Source organism: Trichechus manatus, unplaced genomic scaffold (genome assembly GCF_000243295.1).
Source record: "Trichechus manatus latirostris isolate Lorelei unplaced genomic scaffold, TriManLat1.0 scaffold00018, whole genome shotgun sequence".
In the NCBI taxonomy this organism is placed as follows: domain Eukaryota; kingdom Metazoa; phylum Chordata; class Mammalia; order Sirenia; family Trichechidae; genus Trichechus; species Trichechus manatus.
In genome coordinates, this window is record NW_004443954.1 from 9,171,052 (window position 1) to 9,197,462 (window position 26,411).

General features: G+C 39.0%; 1 protein-coding gene across 2 annotated transcripts in view; it reads right to left on the bottom strand.

Moving 5' to 3' along the window:
- CUNH8orf34 (chromosome unknown C8orf34 homolog) overlaps positions 1-26,411 on the bottom strand; it is a 478,679-nt gene that overhangs the window by 374,479 nt on the left and 77,789 nt on the right. The window contains exons 1-2 of one of the 2 annotated variants that reach the window (XM_023727760.1): positions 16,207-16,678; positions 7,979-8,110 (exon numbers count right to left, since the gene is read on the bottom strand). In XM_023727760.1, coding sequence (XP_023583528.1) covers positions 7,979-8,110; positions 16,207-16,378 — 304 coding nt within the window. In that variant the 5' untranslated portion in view covers positions 16,379-16,678. Of the gene's footprint in view, positions 1-7,978; positions 8,111-16,206; positions 16,679-26,411 lie in introns of those variants that run through there. The other variant, XM_023727758.1, reaches the window with a different exon arrangement.

Genomic DNA, 26,411 nt, shown 5'->3' on the forward strand with positions numbered 1-26,411 from the left:
CTGGAATGACTCACAAAACTCATGAAGAGTATCTATACTTATAGTTACTAATTTATCATAACCAGAAAGGACACAAACAGGGACCTAGGGCAAGGTCCAGGAGGGGTCCCAGAACAGAGCTTCCATGTCCCCAGGGATGTGCGACCATCCAAGAGCAGGTATTATCACCAACCAGGAAGCCCAGTGAACTTCCTCATTCAAAACCTTTTATTGGCTTCATTGCACAGTCATGACTGACTGAATCACTGAATATGCATGCCTGCTTAAATCATGACCCCCTACCTTCCTGAGGTTAGCTGAGGAGGCATGTATGGTCTTTGTAGTCCCCACCAACTGCACAACCTCAAGTGTGCCTAGTGCCTTTGGATAACAAAGACACGTCAGTTACCCAGGAAATTACAAGGATTATCTCTCAGGAACCAAGGACTTATTTTAGGTAAGGTTTTTCATTACCGAACTTTTTTTTTTAAATGGGACTTAATTTTATACACCAATTTATATTAAAATTTCTCTTTACACATAATTTTCACAAAAATTTCTATGACTGATGTATTAATTTTTTATGAGTACAACTTTATCAATAAGGAAACTCAAAGAGTGGCCCAAATTCAGATTCCAGTTAGCATATAACAGATTTTTCAACACACTAGGTAAATATTTTCTACCTACTCTTTGTTTTGTTGTAATTAAACTCAAACATCTTACTCTGTACCAAGCACAAAAAATTAATGTATAAAAAGAACAGCTTTCAATCTTCCTGTTTTCCAAGGAAAAGTGTGATTTTTTTACAGGCTCCTGAGCTAGTTGGTGTAAGTATGTGGTAGAAGCAGAGCATCAATATATCCAATGGCTATTAAGGCAGTGGGAAAATAGGAGGAGCACTGAAAGAAGGGGTACTTTAGGTACTGGGGGAGTGAGATGGTTAAGATCATGTGTCAACTTGGCTGGACCATGATTCTCAGCATTTTCGCAGTCGTATGATGTTGTGATCACTTCCCTGTTGAGATCTGATATGGGATCACCCCCATGGTGGGATCTACTGTGAGTGGCCAAACAGTTGAAAGGGATTATCCTTGGGCATGTGGACTGCATCCGAATATAAGCAAATCTTCTGGCTTTTGCCTGCGCTGGATCCTGCAGCTGGCTTATGTTTATCTGACCTCCAGTTCTTGGGACCTGAGCTAGCAGCTTACCTGTGGTCTTGCCTGCCAATCTTGGGATTCATCAATCATCACAGCCTGTGAACAAGAGCCCTGCTCTCCAATCTGTCAATCTTGGGTTCATCAGCTCCTGCAGCTATGTGAATCAGGACAAGCCTCTATCCTGATCTACGGTCTTGGGACATTACAGCCTCTACAACCACATAAGCCATTTCCCTTATATAAATCTCTCTCTATATATATATTGATACACTTTACTGGTTTTGCATCTCTAGAGAACCCAGCCTAAGACATTTGGTACCAAAAGTGGTTCTAGAGAAACAAAATTGTAAGGATGAGTTTTCTAAGTTGGTTCTCAAGTCTGGTTAGTCTTAAAGATGTTCATGACTCTGCTTCTAGTAGTAAAGACGGCATTGCTAATCCATGGTGTGAGGTGGCAATGCAAATATGCAAAATATCACCACCAATAGATCAAGTACTGGTGAAAGCTGAGGCTCTGGGTGAACATATGTGTGACAGCTATAGTTTTGTCAAAATGAGAATTATCAGGAAGCTGGTTGGTTGGTCCTACTTTCGCTAGATAAACTGGTGAAAGAAAGAGATGTGCCCAGGGCTTCAGAGTCAAAGCTCAAGTGCCACATAAACAACCTCAAAGTTTCCACTTGTGCTTTCAAAGAAAGCCTCGTTTCTTCTAGTAACAGCTGATACTGCCAAAAACCAAACCCAGAGTCTGACTGTAAGAGAGGCTTAATTACAATGCCAACTCAACTGCCAACCTCAAGAGGTGTCTGAAGTTAAAGTGAGGGCATTGATTGGAAAGAAATGGGATCCTAAAACTTGTGATGGGGACATATGGGCAGATAATCAGGAAGCTGGAGACAATGAGCCCCTAAATTCCGTTGTTGCATCACTCCTGCCAACAGGACCACTCCCATCTGAAGAGATTACTCTGTCTTCTAAACCACCCTGCCCAGAAAAACCATTAGCCCCTCTACTCCCATCTAATGAGATTAGCCTAAGTGCCTCTAAAGAGCCCTTGTCCGAGTCATTGCTTGGGGCATCACCTGAGGCAGATGCTTTACAAGACAATGCTAAATGTTCTCAAAATTATCCCACACTACAGATTCTGGCTTCTAGACCTATAACTAGACTTAAGTCCCAGCGAGACCCAAAAGGTGAAGTACAAAGTGCGACCCAGGAGGAGGTACGCTACACTTCAAAAGAACTGCTTGACTTTTCTTAATATGTACAAACAGAAACCTGGGGAATATGTGTGAGAATGGCTATTGAGGGTATGGGATAATGGTGCAAGGAACACAAAGATGGATCAGTCTGAGTTTATTGATATAGGTCCACCAAGCACAGATTCTTCATTCAATGTTTCAGCTCGAGAAGTTAGGAAAGGATCTAATAGTTTATTTCGTTGGGTTGCTGAAGCATGGATTACGTGGTGGCCTAGACTAAATCAAGTTAAAGTACCAGACCTGTCTCGGTATACTATATAAGAAAGTATCCAAAGGCTTAGGGAAACTGGCATGCTAGAGTGGATTTATCAGGTTTGACCAACAGACCAACACATGGAGTACCCAGAGGACACACTTTTTACCACAACTGTGAGGAACAAATTTGTGAAGGAAGCCTCAGCATCCTTGAAGACTGCTGTGATTGCTATTTTACGTAAATCAGATTTGACAGTGGGAACTGACCTAACTGAATTAACACATCTAACTACAATGGGGCTGACTGGACCCCATGGTAATGGGGGCCAACTGGCAGCACTCAATTGACAAAGACGAGGTGGGCGTGGTTACAGTAATGGACAGCAAAGTCAAAGCAATATTCAGAATAGTCTGACTTGTATGAACCTATGGCACTGGCTACTTAGTCACTTAGGAGTAAAACATAGGAAATCTACTAAATGTTTACTTGATCTGTACAAGCAGATGAATTCTAGGTCAAGTGAACAGCAGTCTAACTCAAATCATTAGAATAGAGAGTTACGTATGGTCTTTCAATCAATTCTGAGACTTGAGTGAGTTTAAAGACCTACAACCCCTTGAATGAAGGGGAGGCTAGGTCCCCTTGAGGAAGGACTCCAATACACTGCCAAAAATTTATACTGTTACTCTCTCTCCCAGCCTTCCCCAGAGGGATCTACAGCCTTTTATGAGAGTGACTGTTCATTGAGGAAAGGGAAATAATCAGACTTTTCGGGGATTACCAGATACTGGCTCTGAACTGACACTAATTCCAGGAGACCCAAAATGTTACTGTGGCCCACCAGTCAAAGTAGGGGCATATGGAGGTCAAGTTATTAATGGAGTCTTGGTTCATGTCTGTCTCACAGTAGGTCCAGCGGGTCCCCAAAGTCATTCTGTAGTGATTTCCCCAGTTCCAGAATGCATAATTGGAACAGATATACTCAGCAACTGGCAGAATCCCCACATTGGATTCCCAACAAATGGAGTAAGAGCTATTATTGTAGGAAAAGCCAAATGGAAGCCATTAGAACTGCTTCTACCTAGAAAAAGAGTAAACCAAAAGCAATACTGTATTCCTGGAGGATTTCCAGAGATTACTACCACCATCAAGGACTTGAAGGATGCAGGGGTGGTGATTCCCACCACATCCCCATTCAACTTGCCTATCTGGTCTGTGCAAAAAACAGACGGATCTTGGAGAATGACAATAGATTATCAAAAACTTAACCAAGTGGTGACTCCAATTGCAGCTGCTGTTCCAGATGTAGTTTCATTGTTTGAGCAAATTAATACATCTCCTGGGACCTGGTATGCAGCTATTGATCTGGCTAATGCCTTTTTCTCCATACCTGTTTTGAAGGACCATCAGAAGCAGTTTGCCTTCAGCTGGCAAGGCCAACAATACACCTTCACTTGCCTACCTCAGAGCTATATCAACTCTCCAGTCCCATGTCATAATTTGGTCCACAGGGACCTTGATTACCTTTCCCTTCCACAAGATGTCACACTGGTCCATTACACTGATGACATTATACTGACTGGACCTAGTAAGAAAGAAGTGTCGATGACTCTGGACTTATCGCATGCTAGAGGGTGGGAAATTAATCCCACAAAAATTCAGGCACCTTCCACCTCAGTGAAATTTCTAGGGGTCCAGTCGTGTGGGGCATGTCGAGATATTCCTTCTAAAGTGAAGAATAAGTTATTTGCATCTGGCTGCTCCCACAACTAAAAAGGAGGCACAACACCTAGTCAGCCTCTTTGGATTTTGGAGGCAACATATTCCTCATTTGAGTGTACTAGTCCAGCCTATTTATCAAGTGACTCGAAAAACTGCTAGTTTTGAGTGGGGTCCAGAACAAGAGAAGGCTCTGCAACAGGTTCAGGCTGCCGTGCAATCTGCTCTGCCACTGAGGCCATATGATCCAGCTGATCCAATGGTGCTTGAAGTGTCAGTGGCAGATAGAGATGCTGTTTGGAGTCTCTGGCAGGCCCCTATTGGCGAATCACAGTGCAGACCCTCAGGATTTTGGAGCAAAGCTCTGCCATACTCTGCAGGTAACTACTCTCCTTTTGAGAAACAGCTTTTGGCTTGTTACTGGGCCTTAGTAGAGACTGAACACTTATCATGGGACACCAAGTCACCATGCAGCCTGAGCTGCCCATCATGAACTGGGTGTTGTCTGACCCAAGAGTCATAAAGCTGGACATGCACAGCAGCACTCCGTCAACAAATGGAAGTGATACATACATGATCAGGCCCAAGCAGGACCTGAAGGCACAAGTAAGTTGCATGAGGAAGTGGCCCAAATGCCCATGGTCTCTACTGTTAAGTTACCTTCCATCTCCCAGGCTGCACCTATGGCCTCATGGTGAGTTCCTTATGATCAGTTGACTGAAGAAGAGAAAACTGGTGCCTGGTTTACAGATGGTTCTGCATGATATGCAGGCATCACTCAGAAGTCGCAGCACTACAGCCCCTTTCTGGGACCACCCTGAAGGACAGTGGTGAAGGGAAATCCTCCCAATGGACAGAATTTCGAGCAGTGCACCTAGTTGTTCACTTTTCTTGGAAGGAGAAATGGCCAGATGTGAGACTGTATACTGACTGATGGGCTGTGGCCAATGGTTTGGCTGGATGGTCAGGGACTTGGAAGGAACATGATTGGAAAATTGGAAACAAGGATTTATGGGGAAAAGGTATATGGATAGACCTCTCTGAATGAGCCAAAGAAGTGAAGATATTTTTGTCTCATGTGAATGCTCACCAAAGGATGACCTCAGCAGAGCAGGATTTTAACAATTAAGTGGATAGGATGACGTGTTCTGTGGAAACCACTCATCCTCCTTCCCCAGCTACTCCCATCATTGTTCATTGGGCTAATGAACAAAGTGACCATGGTGGCAGGGATGGAGGTTATGCATGGGCCCAGAAACATGGCCTTCCACTCACCAAGGCTGAGCTGGCTACAGCCACTGCTGAGTGCCCAGTCTGCCAGGAGCAGAGACCAACACTGAGTCCCCGATATGGCATCATCCCTCAAGGTGATCAGCCAGCAACCTGGTGACAATGTTGATTACATTAGACCACTTTCATCATGTAAAGGGCAGCGTTTTGTCCTTACTGGAATAGACACTTACCCTTGATATGGATTTGCCTTCCTTGCAGGCCATGCTTCTGCCACAGCTACCATCCATGGACTTACAGGATGCCTTATCCACTGTCATGTTATCCCACACAACATTGTCTCAGATCAAGGGAGTCACTTCACAGCAAATGAAGTACGGCAGTGGACCCATGCTCATGGAATTGACTGGCCTTACCATGTTCCCCATCATCCTGAAGCAGCTGGATAGACAGAACATTGGAATGGCCTTCTAAAGACATAATTACAGCACCAGCTAGGTGGCGATACCTTTCAGGGTTGGGGCAATGTTCTCCAGGAGGCTGTATATGCTCTAAACCAGCATCCAATATATGGTGTTGTATCTCCATAGCCAGGATTCACAGGTCCAGGAATCAAGGGGTGGAAATGGGAGTGGCACCACTCACTACTATCCCTAGTGACCCACTTGCAAGATTTTTGCTTCCTGTCCCCGTGACCTTATGCTCTGCAGATCTAGAGGTCTTAGTTCCAAAGGGAGGAATGCTTCCACCTGGAGACGCATCACTGATTCCACTGAACTGGAAGCTAACAATGCCACCTGGCCACTTTGGGCTCCTTATGCCTCTGGATCAACAGGGAAAGAAAGGAGTTACCATACTGGCTGGTGTGACTGATCCTGATTACCAAGAGGAAATCAGATCGATATTACATAACAGAAGAAGAGTATGTCCAGAATGCAGGAGATCCCTTATGGCATCTCTTAGTACTACCATGCCCTGTGATTAAAGTCAATGGAAAACTACAGCAAACCAATTCTGACATGGCTACTAATGGCCCAGACCCTTCAGGAACGAAGGTTTGGGTCACCCCACCAGACAAAGAACCACAACCAGCTGAGGTGCTTGCTGAGGGCAAAGGGAATACAGAATGGTTGGTAGAAGAAGGTAGCTCTACATACCAGTTACGGCCATGTGACCAGTTGCAGAAATGAGGACTATAATTGTTGTAAGTATTTCTGCTTTGTATGTGTGCATCACATATTTTTGTTTTCTTCACTTATAAGATACAAACAGGGCTAGTGCATTTTAGGTTGTATGTGTGTTCATTGTATCATGTTAGGTGCAAGTATGACTTTGTAATTGTCTTTATTCAGAAATTATGTATGGTTTGGGGAGATGTGTACAGGTGCCAAGTTGACAAGGGGTGGACTATGGTGGTTAAGATTGTGTGTCAACTTGGCTAGGCCATGATTCTCAGTGCTTTGACAGTCATATAATGTGATCACTCCCTGTTGAGATTTGATACGTGATCACTCCCATGATGCAATCTGCTGTGAGTAGCCAATCAACCAAAAGGAAGTTTCCTTGGGCGTGTGGCCTGCATCTGAATATAAGCAGATGTTCTGGCTTTGCCTGCACTGGATCCTGCCACTGGCTCCTGTTCATCTGACCACCAGTTCTTGGGACCTGAACTAGCAGCTTACCTGTGGTCTTGCCTGCCAGTCTTGAGATTCACTGATCTTCACAGCCTGTGAGCAAGAGCCTGCTCTCCAACCTGTTGATCTTGGGTTTGCCAGCCCCTGCAGCTACATGATTAGGAGAAGCCTCTATCCTGATCCACGGGGTTGGGACGTTCCAGCCTCTACAACTGCATGAGCCATTTCCTTGACATAAATCTCTATATATATATATTTACACACTTTACTGGTTTTGCTTCTCGAGAACTCAGCCTAAGACAGGGAGAGAAACTATATAGGGACTTCTGTCATAAATAATCAGTAGGGAGAGTCTGGTTGAAGCATTGTTTATTGTTGTTGTGGTTTTTTTTGCTTGTTTGTTTTAATTTTGTTAAAATGTTTTAAATAGAAATCTCTTTTTTCCTCTGTAAAAAATTAAATTTGTTTTTATATACTTAGTAAATTTAGGATTGGTACTGCTTTTGAACATGACACAATGCTGCAACTGGCCACAAGGGACAAGGGCTCTGCTCCATGCTGCTAACAATCTTAAAGGAATATTATACTCAAAAAGATCTAAATCAATTACACATGTTTGAGAGGTATGCATAAATAAAGCTCAATGTTAATGCTAAGATGAAAGTGAAATTCATTAGGATTAATAGCCAGAAATCTCAGATGAAACGTTTGGCTTCAATTCTTACCGTCTCTTCATCTTGTTAATAACATAGACTCACGGGCATTAAGCAATATTTGAATAACAAGCTTCCTTACATGATTTGGATTCCGGCGATGGTGGAGAAATATTAGACACAGCAATGTCACTTTTCGATTTTTTAGGCTTCTTCGCATTTAGTTGGCAGGGTTTATCATAATTTCTGAAATCCCTTCTTGTTCCTTTATGTTCTATTAAAACAAAATATATATAAAAACCCAATGATAAGTGATTTAAGATTGATCACAAATCGGATCCATGAAGTCATTAGATACACCTGGCAAAAGCTACAGGTCATCTCATATCAAAATTAATACATATAACCAAATGTATTTCCTTGTATATTTGAGTTTGGGATTTGATACGAATCAGTTTGGATATGAACATGATTGATATTATATCATATTAAACTATTATATAAAAGGCTTTTTAAGGCAGGGGTTTCCATTATTTAAAATAATGTTCTTTAAAAGAATGAGTGTCATGGAATAAATCATTTTATTCTGTTGTAAATAAAAACAATTAAACATTTAAGTAAATGTCACTCACCTGATGCTACCTTATCTATTGTTCAGTGTGACACATAAAATCATTGATATTCACCTAAATTTCTTCCATAGTATCACCTATTTTTTTCCACTTCTCTATTCAAGAAAGGTTAATTGAACTAATTTAGTTGTAGTTCCCCTTCAAAGGTGATCAGTGTCATACCCATTGCCAAATTAGATGATGATCTTTCCAAGACTTCATCCCTCTTGACTACCTTGTAGCATTTCATATTTTTAGACAGACCAATTGTTTGTAGAGCTTTCCTTTCTTTATTCTCAGGGTATTACATTCTCCTGGTCCCCCCCATTAGTACCTATCTGACCACTCCTTTTCTGTTTCATCCACTGCTTTCTCATCTTCCATCTGTTTTATCTATGTGGCATTTCTTAGAATTTCCTTCTGCCTTCTTGTCTTAACTTACGAGTTCTAAAACTATCCAAGGTTTGTTGATGACTCCTAACTTTCTCTGGTCACTCACTTATAAATACCAGTTAGACATCAATACTCTTCTATGAGTTAGAATCGACCTGATGGCACATAACAACAGATAGCACTAAACATCTCATGAATTCTTCAAACTTTCATGTTAATACTGTGCTTAACTATCTGTTACCCAATTTGTCCTATGTAAAACATAACAAAACTTGCCCAGTCCTGAGCCATCTTCATGATCTTTGGCATGTTTGAGTCCATTGTTGCAGCCATTGTGTAGTGCCTTCTAACCTAGGGGCCCATTGTCAAGCACTACATTGGACAATATTCTCTTGTGGTCCATAGGGTTTTTGCTGGCTAATTTTTCAAAGTAGATAGCCAGGTCTTTCTTCCTAGTCTGTCTTAGTCTGGAAGCTCCACTGAAACCTGTCCACCATCAGTGACCGTGCTGGTATGTGAAATACTGGCGGCATAGCATCCAGCATCACAGCAACATACGAGCCACCACAGTACAACAAACTGACAGGTGGTGGTAGAATAAATTATGTCTCCAAAATAGATGCAGACAGAGAAATACTCCTAGACTGTAAACCAACAAAAGGAGATGACCCTGGGATAGGGGTCAGCGTTGCAGATGTTCAGAAATCTTCCAATCTCTTTCTGCCTGGCCTATCTTCTACCTTAATGCTATTTAGGAAATACCTCCATGGGTACCTCCTGGGTTCTAGTACACCACTGACCAATATTCCCTGTGTCTAGTGCTTGGAATTTTTATGCCTCTTTCACTATTCAATGGGATGATGAAGGTGGACAAGTTGGGTATCTGCTAGTTAAGCACAATATTAACATGAAAGTTTGAGTTGGAGCCTACTCAATGGTAGCTAACAACACCACCACCAGTTTCTTCTAATGTAACATAGCTAAAGGAAGAAAACCCTTGCCATGAAATTTAGCATCCCATGACACAAAGAAAGAGTACAAGAAGCCAGAAAGGAAAGATACATTAAATTTTGTAGTTTTTTCATTTCCCACTTCTGACAAGGGAAAAAAAAATTCGTACTCATTCAAATAATCTAGCAATGATATTGTCCTCATTTAGTTAATCGTAAAGAAGAGGCAGGAAGTTGCAGGTCACTGAACAGAGACTGATAGGATTCAAGTGAAACTGGAAATTTTAATAGTAGGCATGAATTTCTACTGTCTCTCTAAAATTTCTGAGAAGGATCCAAATAGTACCAAGCTATATTGTGCAGTGGTGCCGTGGTTAATCACTCAGCTGCTAACAGAAAGGTTGATGGTTCAAACTCACCAGCCACTCGGCGGGAGGAGAATGTGGCAGTCTGCTTCCATAAAGATTACAGCCTTGGAAACCTTAGGGGGTAGTTCTACCCTGTCCTGTAGGGTCGCTCTAAGTCAGAATCGACTCAACAGTAATAGGTTTTTTTGTTTGTTTATATTGTGAGGGGGATAAAGAAGAGTCCACCTATACTATTTATTGACAAATGCAAAACTAGATAAAACTCTCTCATTTAAATTTGGAAAAACAAAATATATTTTTTAAGAAAAAATCAATATAAAAAAGAATATAGCATTCAAGATACAGAGGAAATTCATAGTTCTGAACAAGATTGACTATGAAAGTACAATTAAATTTTAGAACATGACTGTATTATCTTCTCAATAAAAATGAAAGAAAATGAACTCTATGAAACAAAAGACAAATGAGAGCTGAGACATGACAACCAACCTATGATAAAAATGCAACTGCAGACAGAAATCTAAAAAAGAAAAAAGAGATGAGGTAAGGAAATACTGACAGGAAACTAAAATGCAATACCAAGATTTAAACTGGTGCTCAAAGACAAAAAGAGAAAACTGATACTATAGAAAACTGAATCAGTAACACAGAGCACACACTTGATAGACTTCCTCAAAAGATAGTCGATAAAGCAAGAACGGCAAATACAATGTCAGACAAAATGAGGGGAAGAGAGGACAGCAAAGGCAACTCAATGTACACATAGTTGATTTTCCTACAGAAGAAATCAAAACAAATATAATGGGAGCAATAACCAAGTACACAAGAAGTAAACTGGTTTGGGCTGAAGACCTGGGTCTGCTGATTGAAATGAGTCACTGAATACAAGTCAGTATTTAAAAAAGGGACTATCAGCTAGACATATTCCAGTAAAACTTTTGAATATCAAAATTAAAGAAAAAAGAAATCTCATAAATATTCTCAAAGAAAAACTATCTAAAAAGAAGAAAAATAAGATCACGTTCAGGTTTTTCCTTCAAAATATTAAATGAAAGACTCTTGAGTAGAGAATGTTTTATCCCAAGTTGCTATACACATTTAAAAACAAGAGGATACTTCTCAGCTATTTTCAGTATCTTCAAAAAGAATAATACCATGTACTCTGAATACTGAGATATTTTCTAGCTAATCAAAAGATGCACTAAAATAATTAATTTAAAATTGCAGTCAAGGTTTAAACTAGCATTATTACTGTTACCCAAATTATAACCACTTTGATTATATTTACATCCAAGAATCACTCTATGCTTTCCCTTGCCCTCCTGCCATACTCTTCCTTCTAAAATCCTTCTTCCTTTTCTGGAAGCACAGATTCCATGGAAAACAAACACTCCTGCATCTTCAAATCCCTCACCTTCAAACACTTCATTCTTCCACAAGATCACTCCTTCCTCTGCAGTTTCCTGCAGTGGAGGGTGTTCATTCCCCTACGTTCCAGCTGCCACAGGCTGTAGAAGTGTGACTGGGATTTCCTGGTCCACTAATGCCTCTATAAGAGGATGTCTCACTAGTTAATAAAAGTCCCTCATCTCTTGAGGTAAACACTGCCTGTCTACACTACTCAGTCATCTTCATTATTGCTATCTTTCTGCCTCTGATTATTCCCACAGCCTTACTGAAGACATTGGCACAGGTTTCCTTGTCATTTTAATAACTTAGATAAAATTCTGTGACCTCTTAATCCTTAGACAAACTATTTATTAAGCTTCATACTTCCTCGCCTTCCTTCACTCTGAAGAGCTTCACTTCCCTGATTCTTCAGCACCTCCAAACCAGGGTCATTCACAGGACCTTCACTCAGTAAATAACCTCACCTCATTGCTTTCCTAACACAGTGGTGGTCATTCTACCTGGAGGAGCCTTTTGAGGACCCAAGTTCTTCAAAAACTTTGATCTCATATATCAGTCTCTCAGGACAACTCCTATCCTTCTGGATCTCTCATATTTTCATTGTACCTACACACCTACACTGACCTCCTAAAGGTCTTTACCTCTTCATTTTGCTTTCTCTGTCTAAACTCCTTTCTGCCCTTGCTTGCTAGCCTCTCATACTAGACGATGTACTTGATCACCTGGACAATTTGCATGTAAATATCCTCAACTCCATTGCAAAACTCCCACCCTAGCACAACCACAATTCTCAATCAGCCCTCCAAACTGTTTCCTCTGCTCCCTGCTCAGTACTTCTGGGTACTGCTGGAGAAAAAAATCACAGTCTTCCAGATAATTTCCATGATTAATTAACAATCCTGAACTTCAGTTAGGTCCCAGAATCGACTGACCATTTTTGTTTTTTGTTTTCATTTTGTGAACCACTTTTCCCTTTCTCTAGGTGACTCTATAATTGACATCACTCAATTCAAATTCCTCTATGAATCCCCATCCCTCTTGCCCTCAGTAAATAACCTTACCTCTTAGTAAAAAGAAAATTTAGGCCACCAGGTATAATCTCACACTTGCCTTCTCCCATCTCATCCCATACTCTTTTCCATTCTTTCACTCTCACGGTTTTAATGATTTTTGTGATACTTAATGCCACATCTGTGACTCCTACTTGACCCATCCCCAAAACTCTAGACTTATATCCAACTGCTTGCTGGAATTATCCACTAAGATGTCCCACAAGAAACTCAAATTCATCAATTAGAACTGAACCTATAATTTTCTTCATAAATTTAATCCTGTGTTCCCATCTTGCTTTATTAAACAATCAGTTATCCTATTACCCACATCAGTAAACAGGGAGTTATAATGATTATAATAATTACTGACTATTGATAATGATTCTTATAATCATCATAACTCCAGGTTTACTGACCCGCCTCCTTCACTCTCTCCAAGCAGAGTCATTAAACAACTGTGGTGAGCAGAACCCTAAAATGGCCTCATGATCTCTGCCCCGTATTGTTACACCCTGTGTAATCCCCTCCCCACTTGAGTGCAGATAGGACATCTGACTGGTTTCTAACCCATAGAATGTGGCCAAGGTGATCTTATGTCAATGTCATGATTATGTTGTTTTACAGACTCCATCTTAGCAGACTTGACTGAGAGAGACTCCCTTACTGGCTTTAAAGAGTAAGCTGCCACGATGTGAAAGAACCATGTGGCAAGGAACTGCGCGTTGCCTCTAGGAGCTGAGAGCAGCGCTAAGGTGAAGCCGGAAAACTCATATACACCAAGGTCTATTGGGCTTATCCATATTCCCTTCTTCTGAGATATAGGAACAATCTACAATACACTAAACATTCTGACAACAATTAAAATTGAGCTGACTACCACATGGAGTGAGAAATTCAGAACCTAAATAATATCAAGTCATTTTTAGTGCTTGAAAAAGAAAGAAAAGGTGTTCTCCTTTTGTTTCATGGGGACAGATAATCAGTTATGGAAGGGAGAATGGAGCATCATTATTAACAATAATAAAGTATTACTATTTACCGTAATTTTTAATGTTTAAAGCACTTTATTTCTTACTAGAGCTGATTCTCAAAATATGATAAAAATGAGATTTGCAGAATGTAAATATTTTACCGTGGTTTGCACAGCCATCAAGTAGAACGAGGACTGCAACCCAGATTTCATGTCTCAAGGTCCACGATCATTTCTTTAACCTCTCTATACTCTTTCCAAACTTTGTGTTTTGAGGACATTTAAGAATTAAAAAAATATTAGGTAATACTATTTCACCTCCCCCAAAATAATACAAACAAGGATTTTCTCCATCACTCCAATCTCGCCCCCACCCCTGCCAATGGAAAAAAATTCTTGGAGTAACATGTAAATATGAGACCTTAAATACTTAAATTTTTTAACGCATTAAAATGGAGAATTCCAGAATAAAAATATAATTAGCAAGCAATACATAATTTTTATCTTTGAGACGTGGATACTGGAAAGGAGATAAAATGAAGAGAAATGAGGTAGCCAGAAGTTGCTTGCAGACAGACTTGTTCTGCCTCCTGACAAAATGGCAAAAGAGATCAAAGACAGGAGCAAATCCAAGTCATACTGATGCAGAGTACAAGGAAGTCAGAAATGGTTTAAAAGCAAAGGCTAGAAGAGGGACTAGAGAGATCCCTCAGACACATTCAAGTAGGACACATTCAAGGCATTAAGCAAATCTGGAACTAAAAGATGAAATACTAAAATAATTTCAACCAAGAGAGGGACCAGTGTCTACAAGAATGCTACAAAAAGAAATGCTTGGACAGAATTGCTTAATACTTGAAAACAATTTGAAATTTACCAAGTAACATGAGCATTTACCTGTGATTTACTTTAAATTTCTAGAGTTTATATCTGAAAATACCTTCACAAGGTATTCTTCACACTCTTGCAGTGATTATACAACTGAATGTGTGCTGCCTACAATGGATTATCAACCTCAGGCAGAGATGACACAGGCAGCCCCCAAAAAAGTGCTTGAAAGCAATTTCTATCTCTTTTTAAAATAAACTCAGATCTTCTACATTAGGTCAGAAGGAAGAATCTCCCTAATGAATGGGTAGCTGGAAATTTCAGTACTAGTTCCTATCCTCTCTCTGGAATATGACACGTTATTATTTTCCTGCCTTCTCTTTATTTCCCAGAGCAAATCTAAGATAATGCAAAGATTTAATAAAGATATAACAAAAAATAGGAAAATAGACATCAACTATTAGTAACAGCTATATTAAGTATTTACTATTTTCCAGGCACTTTTCTAAGATGTGGACTTGTGTTAACTCATTCAATCCTCAATCATAACAATGTGAGGTAGGTAATGTTATTCCTGTTTCACAGATGAAGAAACTGAAGCACAACATCAAACAACCTGCAAAACACTGCATAGCAAGTCAGTGACAGAGCTACTTGAAGTCAGGAAACCCTCAATTTTAACTACGATACTATTTCTAGATATTACAATTTATATAGTGTGGCTTCTTCAGTGGGCTCACAGTCCTCATCTAGCCTGCCTCGAAGCAATGGTTGCCATCTTAGCTCCTACAAACCAAACTATTTAGAATTTAAATCCAAGAAGGTGAGGCCCAGAAGAATCAACAGTTCCCTCTTTTGTATGTCAAAAGCTCATATTCTAGTTTCCTGCATGATGCATATAACTTATGTATGGATAACTGACACAGAATTTCTACCCTACCCATTGTAGTGTGGCCTTTTGCCATGGTCTCAAGAAGGCAACAATATGAGAATACAGCCTAAGAAGACCAACATTCTTTCTTGGGATCCTATAAAGCATACAGCACCAAGAGGAGGAGAGGAGTGATGATGTCATCCCTGCAAAGTATTTGGAGTCCATTCAGTCATATCTCCATGGGAAAAAGGCAGCAGTTGGTTACCCAAGCTGTAGGTATGTAGGGATTTGAGTTTGAAAGTAAATGTCAAACGAACAGACAAGTGAATAGGAAAAAAAAAAGGTCAAAGTCAACTCTATTCAATTATCTTTCCAGTGCTTAGTGGGAAGATGAGGCTGTTGCAGACTCGGTAAAGCCAGTTCCCAGTGTCCAGAGTAAGTGGATCTTCATAAAGTTGAACTTTCTTATAGGATAAAATTTGGGGTTAGGTTAAATAGATAATGATCATTAGTTTGGTCACCAAGAAAGGTAACTTTACAGAAATCTATTTTTTTCTACACAGATGAACTACACGCATTTAAAAAAAAGAAATAAGTGAAGGTTGGCATAATTGGTTTAAATTCATACAGAATGAAAGCTCTTCATGCAAATCTACATGCTATTTCTGTTAAAATGGAAACCAAGGATTCCAGTATTTTGAAGCATAATGTGTAAAACAATATTCAAATTCAAGAATATTTTATACAAACGTTAGCATACGTATGGGTGAAGTCACAGATGAATGAATACATGAAAACGCTAGGTAGCAGCTATCCATTGAGATTATCTTATCATTAGAAAGACTTTTGTAACTTTTTCATTAAATGTATGCAAAACCTCTTCAAAATTAATTCCAAAATATACTTTAACTTACCTGATGTTTCACTTTCTGCCCAGAGAGCTGCAGAACCAGACAAAGTTCTTTGAAGTTGTCCACGGTTTCCCTGTTTAGACTGAAGATGGTCAATAAGAAACGGGATTGGCTGGTCAGGTGTCTCAGTTATTAACTTGGTCATTAATTCCTGAAGGAAAAACACAGCACACATTTACATCTAATAATAACAGCCACAATAAAAGGTAACAGTTACATAGCATCACTGTTGCCGGGCACTGTTGTAACTGCTTATGAACAGCAACTAAATTAATCCTCACAACAATCTTTCAAGGAAGGCATGAGTTATTGTCCTCATTTCAAGGAAACTAAGGTGCAGAGGAATTAAGCAACTTGTCTAAATTACACAGCTAATATATGGCAAAACCAGGATATATTTATTTATATGTATCTTTATTATTAAACCTAGCCTAAAACATACTAGATATTTAAATTCTTTTTAAAATCTGAGCTTCTGTTGGGTGATGGAAAGGGTGATGGAAAAATCTGGAAACAAATACGGCTGATGGTTGAACAACATGATGAACATAAGTTAATGTCACAGAATTGTACACGTGAAAAATGTTGAGTTGGTACGTGTTTTATTACATATATATTTACCACAATAAACAAAAAAGAATTTTAAACCTCAGATTACTATTTTGAAAGATGCTTTCAAAAACTAAACTTTTGCTAAAATCTCACCATATATCTAACATACCAATGTCACTGCTTCTTTCTTAGCCATATAGAAATATCTCAAACTGTCGAAAATTTTATTGGAATGAAAGAAACAAGTAACAAGTCGCATACTTGTAGAAAAATGCCTCTTAAGCTCATCTCCAACCAATACAGAATTTATTTTTAGGAAAGCACTGATGGGGGTTCATCCTTTATTTATTTTTTAACAAGTTAAGGAATGGAGAGTTCTTTCCCTGCCAAAGCAGGGTGTCCCATTTTTGGACAGCTCTAATCATACCTTAAATTGGGCAGAAATCTGCCTAAGGGTGATATCTACACATTGGTTTTCCCAGGCAGGAGCAACAAAGAGCAATCTCCAATTCGTGGTCAATTAGAATTCCCAGATTCTTCTCTGGTGAACAGCTGTCAAGCCACAAGTCCACCATTTTGTGCTGTGTAATTATGTGTGTGAGGCTACAAGCATCATTTCGCATTTCCATCAGTCACATTTCATCTTGTAGGTTTTAGCCCACAATGCTAGTCTGCCACTGTCATTTTAAGTTCAGATTCTGTGAGAGGCAGTGGTTCTAGTGAGGAGGCAAGAAAAATCAGATATTAGGATTCCTAACAGACAGGTTGCTGGAAATTCCCCATTCCTTCGTCTTGTTTTAGTTGTTGCCGGTGGTGGCCTATTTCTCCTCTTTGAATGCTTTTCAAACCTCAGGTGTTCAGGTGACTGGCTTTTTGTCATCATTCAGTCCCTAACCAGAGAACTTACCTTACTAATCTTCATTAGTCATTATCATTTCCATGTTTTATTTTCTTCATAGCAATTAGCACTCTCTAGAATCATCTTGTTTAGTATTTGCCTACCTATTGGTTGCCTGACTCTCTCCCTTCCCTACTGGAGCACTATGAGCAAGGCTCACCTGGTACTATATAAATGGGCCAGAGATGTCCCCTGTGTATTAGCCTACAATGGCCGCCATGTTGTTTACTTCTTCACTACGGGCTATGACTGTTAGCCCAAGGCAGGCTGGTGTCACTCAAATTCTCACACATTTAATTGCTTTAAATATAGTCCAAATAAACATATTTTTAACTGTTTAACTGTTTTAGCCTACTTAATTTACATACCCTGTGAAACTGCTCTCAACATCTGCCAACTGTAGATAAGACAAACCCTGAAGCTATAAAAGACCCCAAACCTCTGCTGCCCTTCAGAGCTCTCTGACACAGAGGGTCCTCACCTTGATGCCAAGTGACACCACCTAGACACATAAAATCCCTCTCTGATTTCCCCTCTCCCCCAGGAAGTCCCTTGCCCTATGCTCCTTGTGGGTAGTGGCCCTGTGTTGCTATCTCTGGAAGATCTCTTGCTTTGTGGGACTCCACCTCTCATTCCACCCTGTCCAAGCACTTCCCCCCACCCCCACCCCAAAAGCTTGTGTGCTATTTTCTCCCATGGTCCTATCTCTGCTTGATCAACCCTGAAATCACAGAACTTACTACACCTGGTTTGTTTTCTACTCTATCCCTAGGGCCTAGAACTCTACCTAGATCATAGGTGGTGTTGAATGAATGAATGAATGAATGATTGGTTTACTGACACAGGTCAATATTAGAAATTAAAGTCCCTTATTGTACCAATAAACAACAATTAAAGCAGTCATAGGTTTCTCAGTTTAGCAAAATGTAGTCTCTCCTCATATCCAAGAAACTGCTGTCACGATGTCTCAGGGATATTCGGTGACATTTAGACAGTCTACTAACACACAGATTTATCTGATTAGACGCTAACTGGAATTTTGTAGGTGGCAAGATCACAGGTTGATCTCAGAGACGAAGATAATTCAGTGAATCTTAAAAACGTGCAAATTGAATGCAGAGTTGGAACTCAACAGAGCAAGAGATTTCTACCATAAATACACTGTGAAGCAAAATATTTATCAGACAAATGTAATGATTTTTATATTCTGAAAAAACAGGTAAGCAAACAACCAATTGGCACAGGTCTTTGTTTTTATTTATGCTATTTAAAGTCTTTATCATTATAGTTATAACTAGAGAGGCCATTACTCTATCATTGTAATAGTAATTGCAAAGAAATGCAGAGTTCAATTAAATCCCAATTATACATCAATCAAATGCATCTGAAAACATCTGGGACTTTGCTTCTGCAGAAGCTATGTATTATACACCTGCTCCTCACCATCTACCTCGTTTGCTGACATTTCGCATCTATGACAATAGTAAACTATCTACTATCTGACTATTTTGCACATTAATGATGTATTTCTGGCAGCAATGAATGCTGAGGTGTGAGGCAAGAGTAACGTTGGCTGTGATGGTTAAGGTTATGTGTCAACTTGGCTAGGCCATGATTCCCAGTTGTTTGGCAGTTATGTAATGACTTAATTTGGCAGTTATGTAAGGATGTAGTCATCCTACATTTTGTGATCTGATGTGGTCATCCTCCATTTTCACATGATGCCAACTTCTGCAAAACAACCTAGTCTTTGGAACCTAACCATGTGGATAAGTAAGGAGTGCATGTAATTTGTTTGAACTTATTATACGTTACAAAGACTACTAGAAAATGGAAAGAAAAATAAAAAGAAGGACCAGATAGATACTCTTATCACAGAAGGCCTGAACAGTCAGCTAAAGTAAAATTAGGTCAGATAACAGGGCTTTAAATCCATAGCAATTTCTATCCTGAAACTTCATGAGATCTCTCTCATGTGCTCTTTTTTTCTTTTTATTTTCCTTTACTTTTCAAATAAGATGGAAAGTTTCTGGATGTATTTTTATTTCTTTTCAAATAAACTGAAGTCTTCCTTTATTTTCTTTAAAAATAGATCACATAAGCTTAATAAATCAAGTAATAACTTAATTTTTCTAATCAGTCTGGTAAGTAGTTTGGGATATTTTTTACATGAAACTGAAGACACAGACCAAACTCCATCGTAAGCAAAATGAAAATAATGTTTTCAATAGAGTATGTTGGGTATCTTGGGCAAGAGTTTGATTTTAGATGATTGTATCAATAAGAGGAGGTGTCCTGCCCCTTACTCAATTCATGCATCTATTGACATTTGGACTTAAAGGATTCTGGTGACTTGAACTTGAGATAAACTCTCTAAGACGCAAAAATCTGAATCCTTAGATTTGCACAGAGATGCTTCTGGTAATAAAAAGACTGATTTCTTTCCACCACTAGGATTTAGACACATAGAGACAGAACTGATGGGCTGATAGATTTGGGGAGGTGAAAGAGGAGTCCTGCAGCTGGAATGGGTGCAAGCTGCAGACAGAAGCCCAACTGAAGAAAGTTTCATATGAATCACTGACCATGAGAAACAGAATCTAGAGCAGGAAGTCAGTCTCGGGTACAGACCTGAACATCCTAGGGAACAATGCTTCCAGGGAGAGAGAGGACACTGTCTACAAATTCCTACCAACAGAATCTAGAGCAAGAAGTCAGTCTCAGGTACAGACCTGAACATTCTAGGGAACAATGCTTCCAGGGAGAGAGAGGATACTGTTTACAAATTCTTACCAGCAGTTCAAAAGTTGTGACATAAAATTCCCCGGGCGATTTTGGCTGTGGGTGCTGTGAACTGAAAAAACAATGGAGTCATAACAGCACTGTAGCCATGGACCAAAACATTTGTGGAAATTTCAGGCTTAGGGAGTGATAAAATGCAAGTATTAATTTTGAAGATGACCTTGTGTGCACTCACAGGCTAGTTAAACCTGGGGCATTCAAATGTATTGGCAGCTACCATCAACAGATTTTATTCATACTTCTTAATTACTACTAATATAAATGAAAAGCTGTAAAAGGTACAGGAGTAGGTAGTTGTTAGACACTCATGCACTGAAATCCGATGGACATTTTAAAACCACTCATCTTCTGTTACTAGCTGCATGACTTTGGAAAAGGTACTTAATCACATTAACACTCAATACTTCACCTAAAAATGTGAACGGTAATAGTGCTTACACCGTAGGACTGCCATGGGGATTAAATAAGATAATGATTACAAAGCATTCATAAAGTGCTTGGGATATATGTAGCCTACTGTGACAGACTGTCTAACACTTTCTTCTAAAGGGGAACTATATTTCCCAGAATCTCCTTTATATGTTCTGGGCTAGATCTTCCCAATGTGAAGAATTTGCAGGAAACTTGGAAGACAGAAGAGAAGCAGGGGAAATTATTCTTTGGAGCTAATTTAAGGCAAATGTGAGGAAAGATGAGAAATTCACAGCAGCTTTCCAGGAAGTTTGTGGAAGCCTCTACTGCAAACTGGGATAGCAGTGGGAGCTCTACGAAGGTGCTGGGGAATGACAGCAGCTTCCAGGCAAGCACTTGGGAACCACCTGCATCCATGCTTTAGGCTGAAATGTTCAGGGTCAGCCCCTCTGACTTTGGTGACAGCCCCTTGACCTTCAGCAGCAGTTTTCCTGGCCTCTTATCATGTAAACTTGTTTTTATTAAGCTCCAAATGTTCTAAATACATAAAGTGGCTTCTGGTTTCCTGGCCTAACCCCAATGATACACTCAAAGTAAGTGTTAATATTTTAATGTTTACTATTATTATCACTGGAATCTCTGGGTGGTTCAAATCATTTACTTGCTTGGCTGCTAAGAGAAAGGCTGACGATTCTAGTCCACTCAGAGGAGCCTTGGAAGAAAGGCCTGGTGATCTACTTCTGAAAAATCAGCCATTGAAAACCCTTTGGAGCACGTTCTACTCTGACACACATGGGGCTGCCATGAGTCAGAAGTGATTCAACAGCAACAGGTATTATTTACTACTATATCACTACCATTTTTATCTATATTAATATGAGATTCTGAATATGCATGTTGCCTCTTTATAAGCTTTATTTTTTCTAGTTATAAAACTAATAAATGTTATCTTAATGTAGTTTATTCTCAACTACAATTTTAACTTCATAAATACACCATATATTGAGACAACTCCTTGCACTGACATGTTTCTTTTTTGATAATTATAATTTTGTTAACTAGTACTAATTCAAATATACTTATTTTTTTAAATATAAAGAAAACAAAAATCCTCACAACCGGACCAACAAGCAACATTATGATAAACAGAGAAAATATTAAAGTTATCAAGGATTTCATTTTACTTGAATTCACAATCAACACCCATGGAAGCAGCAGTCATGAAATCAAATGATGCATTGCACTGGGCAAATCTGCTTTAAAAGACCTCTTTAAAGTGTTAAAAAGCAAAGGTGTCACTTTGAGGACTAAGGTGCGCCAGACCCCAAGCCATGGTATTTCATGAGAAAAATAGACAATGAATAAGGAAGACTGAAGAAGAATTGATGTCTTTGAATTATGGTGTTGGCAAAGAATACTGAATATACCACGGATTGCCAGAAGAACGAACAAACCTGTCTTGGAAGAGGTACAGCCAGTATGTGCCTCAGAAGCAAAGATGATGAGACTTCGTCTCATGTACTTTGGATATGTTATCAGGAGGGACCAGTTCCTGGAACAATGGGCTCAAACACAGCAACGATTGTGAGGATGGTACAGGACTGGGCAGTGTTTTGTTCTGTTGTACACGGGGTCACTATGAATTAGAACCAACTGGATGGCACCTAACAACAACAACAAATGTTCATAAAGACAATATTTTCTTTAAAAAGTTCAAAAAGCAGCCTAGAGAACATAAATTATTAAGTAATCCCCAAGTGGAACTTCGTATTTATGCAACTCAAACCATCACAATCATTAACAACCTTGCACTCTATAGAAAATGGCATGGTTAGCGGATACAGAATGAAAATTAACTAGCAATGATGACTGTTCCAAAGTACATTTTACTTATAATGTCCACTAGGTAAAAGCAGTACCATGAGTGAGCTGGCAGCTTATAATGTAGTCCTTTATGATTAAAACTGGTATGAAGAATCAGGTAACAGTAGATACTGTATTTTCATAAAATATCCATTTCATTTAATGAAAACTATGGAATTCCTTGATTTAAAAGCAAACAAGCAAAAAAGCACATATTATCTGTATAAATTGTATAAAAATTAGATTTAAAAAATTTTACATAATATTCTTGGGTGTTCACTCAACCGTGGGCTGACCCTCTGGGGCTCAGCGACTCCAGGTTAACAACCCTTTCTCTGGATTTCACTCCATATAGGCAGCAAAGCATCAAACCTAAAATTCTACTTGAGAGTAGAATACTTTTTGCCTCATTTTCCTGAGAGATAAGTAGTACTTGCATCCCTTTTATCCTCAGGAGAAAGTTATCAGGAAACAAAATTAAAACCATTTCCCAAATCTCGAGAAATTCTTATTTTATATATATATATATATATATATTTGATAAATCAATAGCTATGCAAGGCATTATACTCTATTAATAGTAGAAGTACTATCAATGAGACATATTTTTAATTAATATTTATAATTATCTTAAATATTAATAGCATACAGTTCACTACCATCTGCAGAATGTGATTTTAATTTCAAACCTGGCATTAAGATCTGATGCCTGAAATAATTCAGTCTAAACTTGCATATGTTTCAATCTTCTGTTTTTAATTAGGTCTCAATAGTAGCAACTTTTATAAAAATTTGCATTTGAGATCATAACCATGCAAACCCTCCACCCCTGCCCAACTCACAGTAGGCAGGTAATGAGCCCTGAACTGTAAAAAAACAAATCAGCGAAGGCCCACTTGAAATTCGGTTGCATGGACACCTTCCTCCTCCTTCCCCCGCCCAACAAGGAATAGCCCTGTTTTAAAATGAAGTTGTCATTCCCAATGGATGTAATCCTACTTGGTTTACACCTGCAGCAGAAACTACGCTTGCCTTTTCTCTCATTCTGTGATTCTAAAAAATAGTAGAACAGGGAGGGTAGTTTTTTCCTCCCTCATCACACTGCTGAGCTCTGTTATGAGCGTTGGCTTTGGCAGAAAGACAATTCCAATGGCGTGGCCAGGTCTCCATGCACACATGAGAAGGAAGCAGAAATGTGTTAGATGTTTTCCTGCTAGACCCTTCTGTGCCATTCAGAGAACTCATGCCCAGGCCTTCCCTAAACCAACTTCTTCTCTCACTCCCAGTCAAAACTGAGCTTTCAATGGAAGGCTGAACTCAGCAGGAAAGAAAGCAACGTTAATACTAATGTTTAAAAATATCAGTCATTTAGAGTTCAATGTGCAAAGGTGTCAAATATTTTCCATATATTTAATGATCCTTTATACACCAAGGAATTGCATACAAGATGCACAGCCTACCCAATACACAGGCACTATTACAAAGGTGCTTTTCAACACCTTGCTTATTTTAGGTCACCTGCCTCTCACTGACAACCCAACAATACAACCATAGCCACACACTCACCCACAACCACACAGACATACAGAATGTGATTTACTATGAAATTGGGTTTATGATACTCATTGGGAATAAATGAGAAAAGGCATCTAATTAACCTTGTTACATAGTATGGAATTTAATCCAGAGACTAAGATAGAGAAAATAAAAAATAACTTGGTTTATAACAAAGGTTAATAATAATGAAAGTACCACAATTAAAAATTCATCATTCTAAATTCTAAATCTGAATAAAAGACACTGAATTCTCTCTGATTTTAACAAGGGGCAACTAATAAATGTAACTAGCAGAACTACTGAATAATGACAAGTGGTTTAATGTCTTCTTTAATGCCTACTAATGTTTTCTCTAATACAGAGGAGTCATCTCAAGTTAAATTACTGAATATTTAGTATGCACCTTGAGACATTCTTCATATAAAAGTACAAGCCTGTAATTAAACTTCCAGGCAAGCATCAAGGTCCAGTGAGAAATATTAGCATACCAAAAGGTAATACTTTCAGTTAGAAAATTATATCATTCAATATAATAGACATCAAGCAACTTACTTGGTGTTAGGTAGGACTTCCCACAGGAGTCCTGGGGGCACAATGGTTAAGCGTTCAGCTACTAACAGAAAGGTCCTCAGTTCGAACCCACCAGCAGCTTTGGAGGAGGAAAGACCTGGCAATCTTCTCCCATAAAGATTACAGCCTAGGAAACCCTATGGGGCAGTGCTACTCTGTCATATAGGGTCACCATCGGTTGGAATCAACATGACAGGACACAACAACAAGGGCTTTCCACGGTCTTACTGGAAAATACCTCTGTAAAAGTACAATATAGGTGACAGTTAGCAGGGGTAGTGAAGTACCTCAAAACTCAAAGAAATTAATTAAATCAATACATGATGGAAGTAGAACATATATGTAAAAGTCACAGTAACAAAGGGTCTTCTTAGTTGAGTAAGAATTACTTCATTTTAGCCTTTTATTATTTATAAAAATGTGTAACCAAAATACGATCTTCAGCATGAAGAACTAATAAGAACATTTCATAGAACACAGCCTGCACTTCCTTGTGGAACTGATACCCTAAGGAACGGATGTACATATCCTGTCTCCATGACAAGTATAGCTTCAAACTGGTGATGGATATATTGGACCATCATAGGTGAACATTACCACTGAGTTAAATCCTTACTCTGATTCCACACGCTCTAAAGAGAATTTGGAAAAAAGGTGTGGTGTAAAAGAAAGAGTCTAGATTTTGATGCTTGACTGACCTGGATTTGTGTCCCTGCTCCATCATTCACTGGTCATAAGAATTGAAACTAATTACTTAGTTCTCTGAGCCTCAGTTTTCTCATCCTTAAAATGGGTGAGATGGCATCTACCTTTTGATTTGTTGTCAGGAGTAGGAGAAAAAAAAAGAATATAACACAGGAGGTTCAGTATATGGAGTATGTTTTATAGTAATGTGACTTCCCAATTTAGATTCTGTAAGAAAAGAATGTGTAGACCAGAGGGCTTGCCTGTTAGGCCCCTCTAGAAGTTACATTACTCATGATAAAAAATTTGCCACGATGGCTTATAAGTCATTCCCCAAGAGAATATTATGTTTCAGGCAATTGCATGGTCAACTTTCTAGAGCTGTAAAGCATAAATAGGTGCTTTTTCCAGTTTTGAACATAGTAAATCCATCGTCTGGAGTATTACTAGGGAATAGAATCACTACAACTAGATGAAAAATCACAACTGCATTTATTTAAATGTTCTGTCTTATCGTAGAATTAATGTTGATTAATGTTGGCTCCTTCTTCAATAAAGAATACGCTTTCATGGTTCAAAAACTAAGTTATATTACCAAGAGATAATGAGAAATCTTACTTCCACTTCTATGTTGACCCACCTCTTCTCTTCCCCCACTAAACTGTGTAGGAAATCAGTTTCAATCATTTGCAGGATCACATTACTTTATTGTGAAATAAAACACACAGGGAAAAGCATATACGTGTGTGTGTTTATGTACGTATACACACACCCATGCACATATACATTATCTATTATTATATATATAAATGTACAGCTTAGTAGATTATTATAAAGCTAACACCAATGCAATGAGCACCCAGGTCAAAAA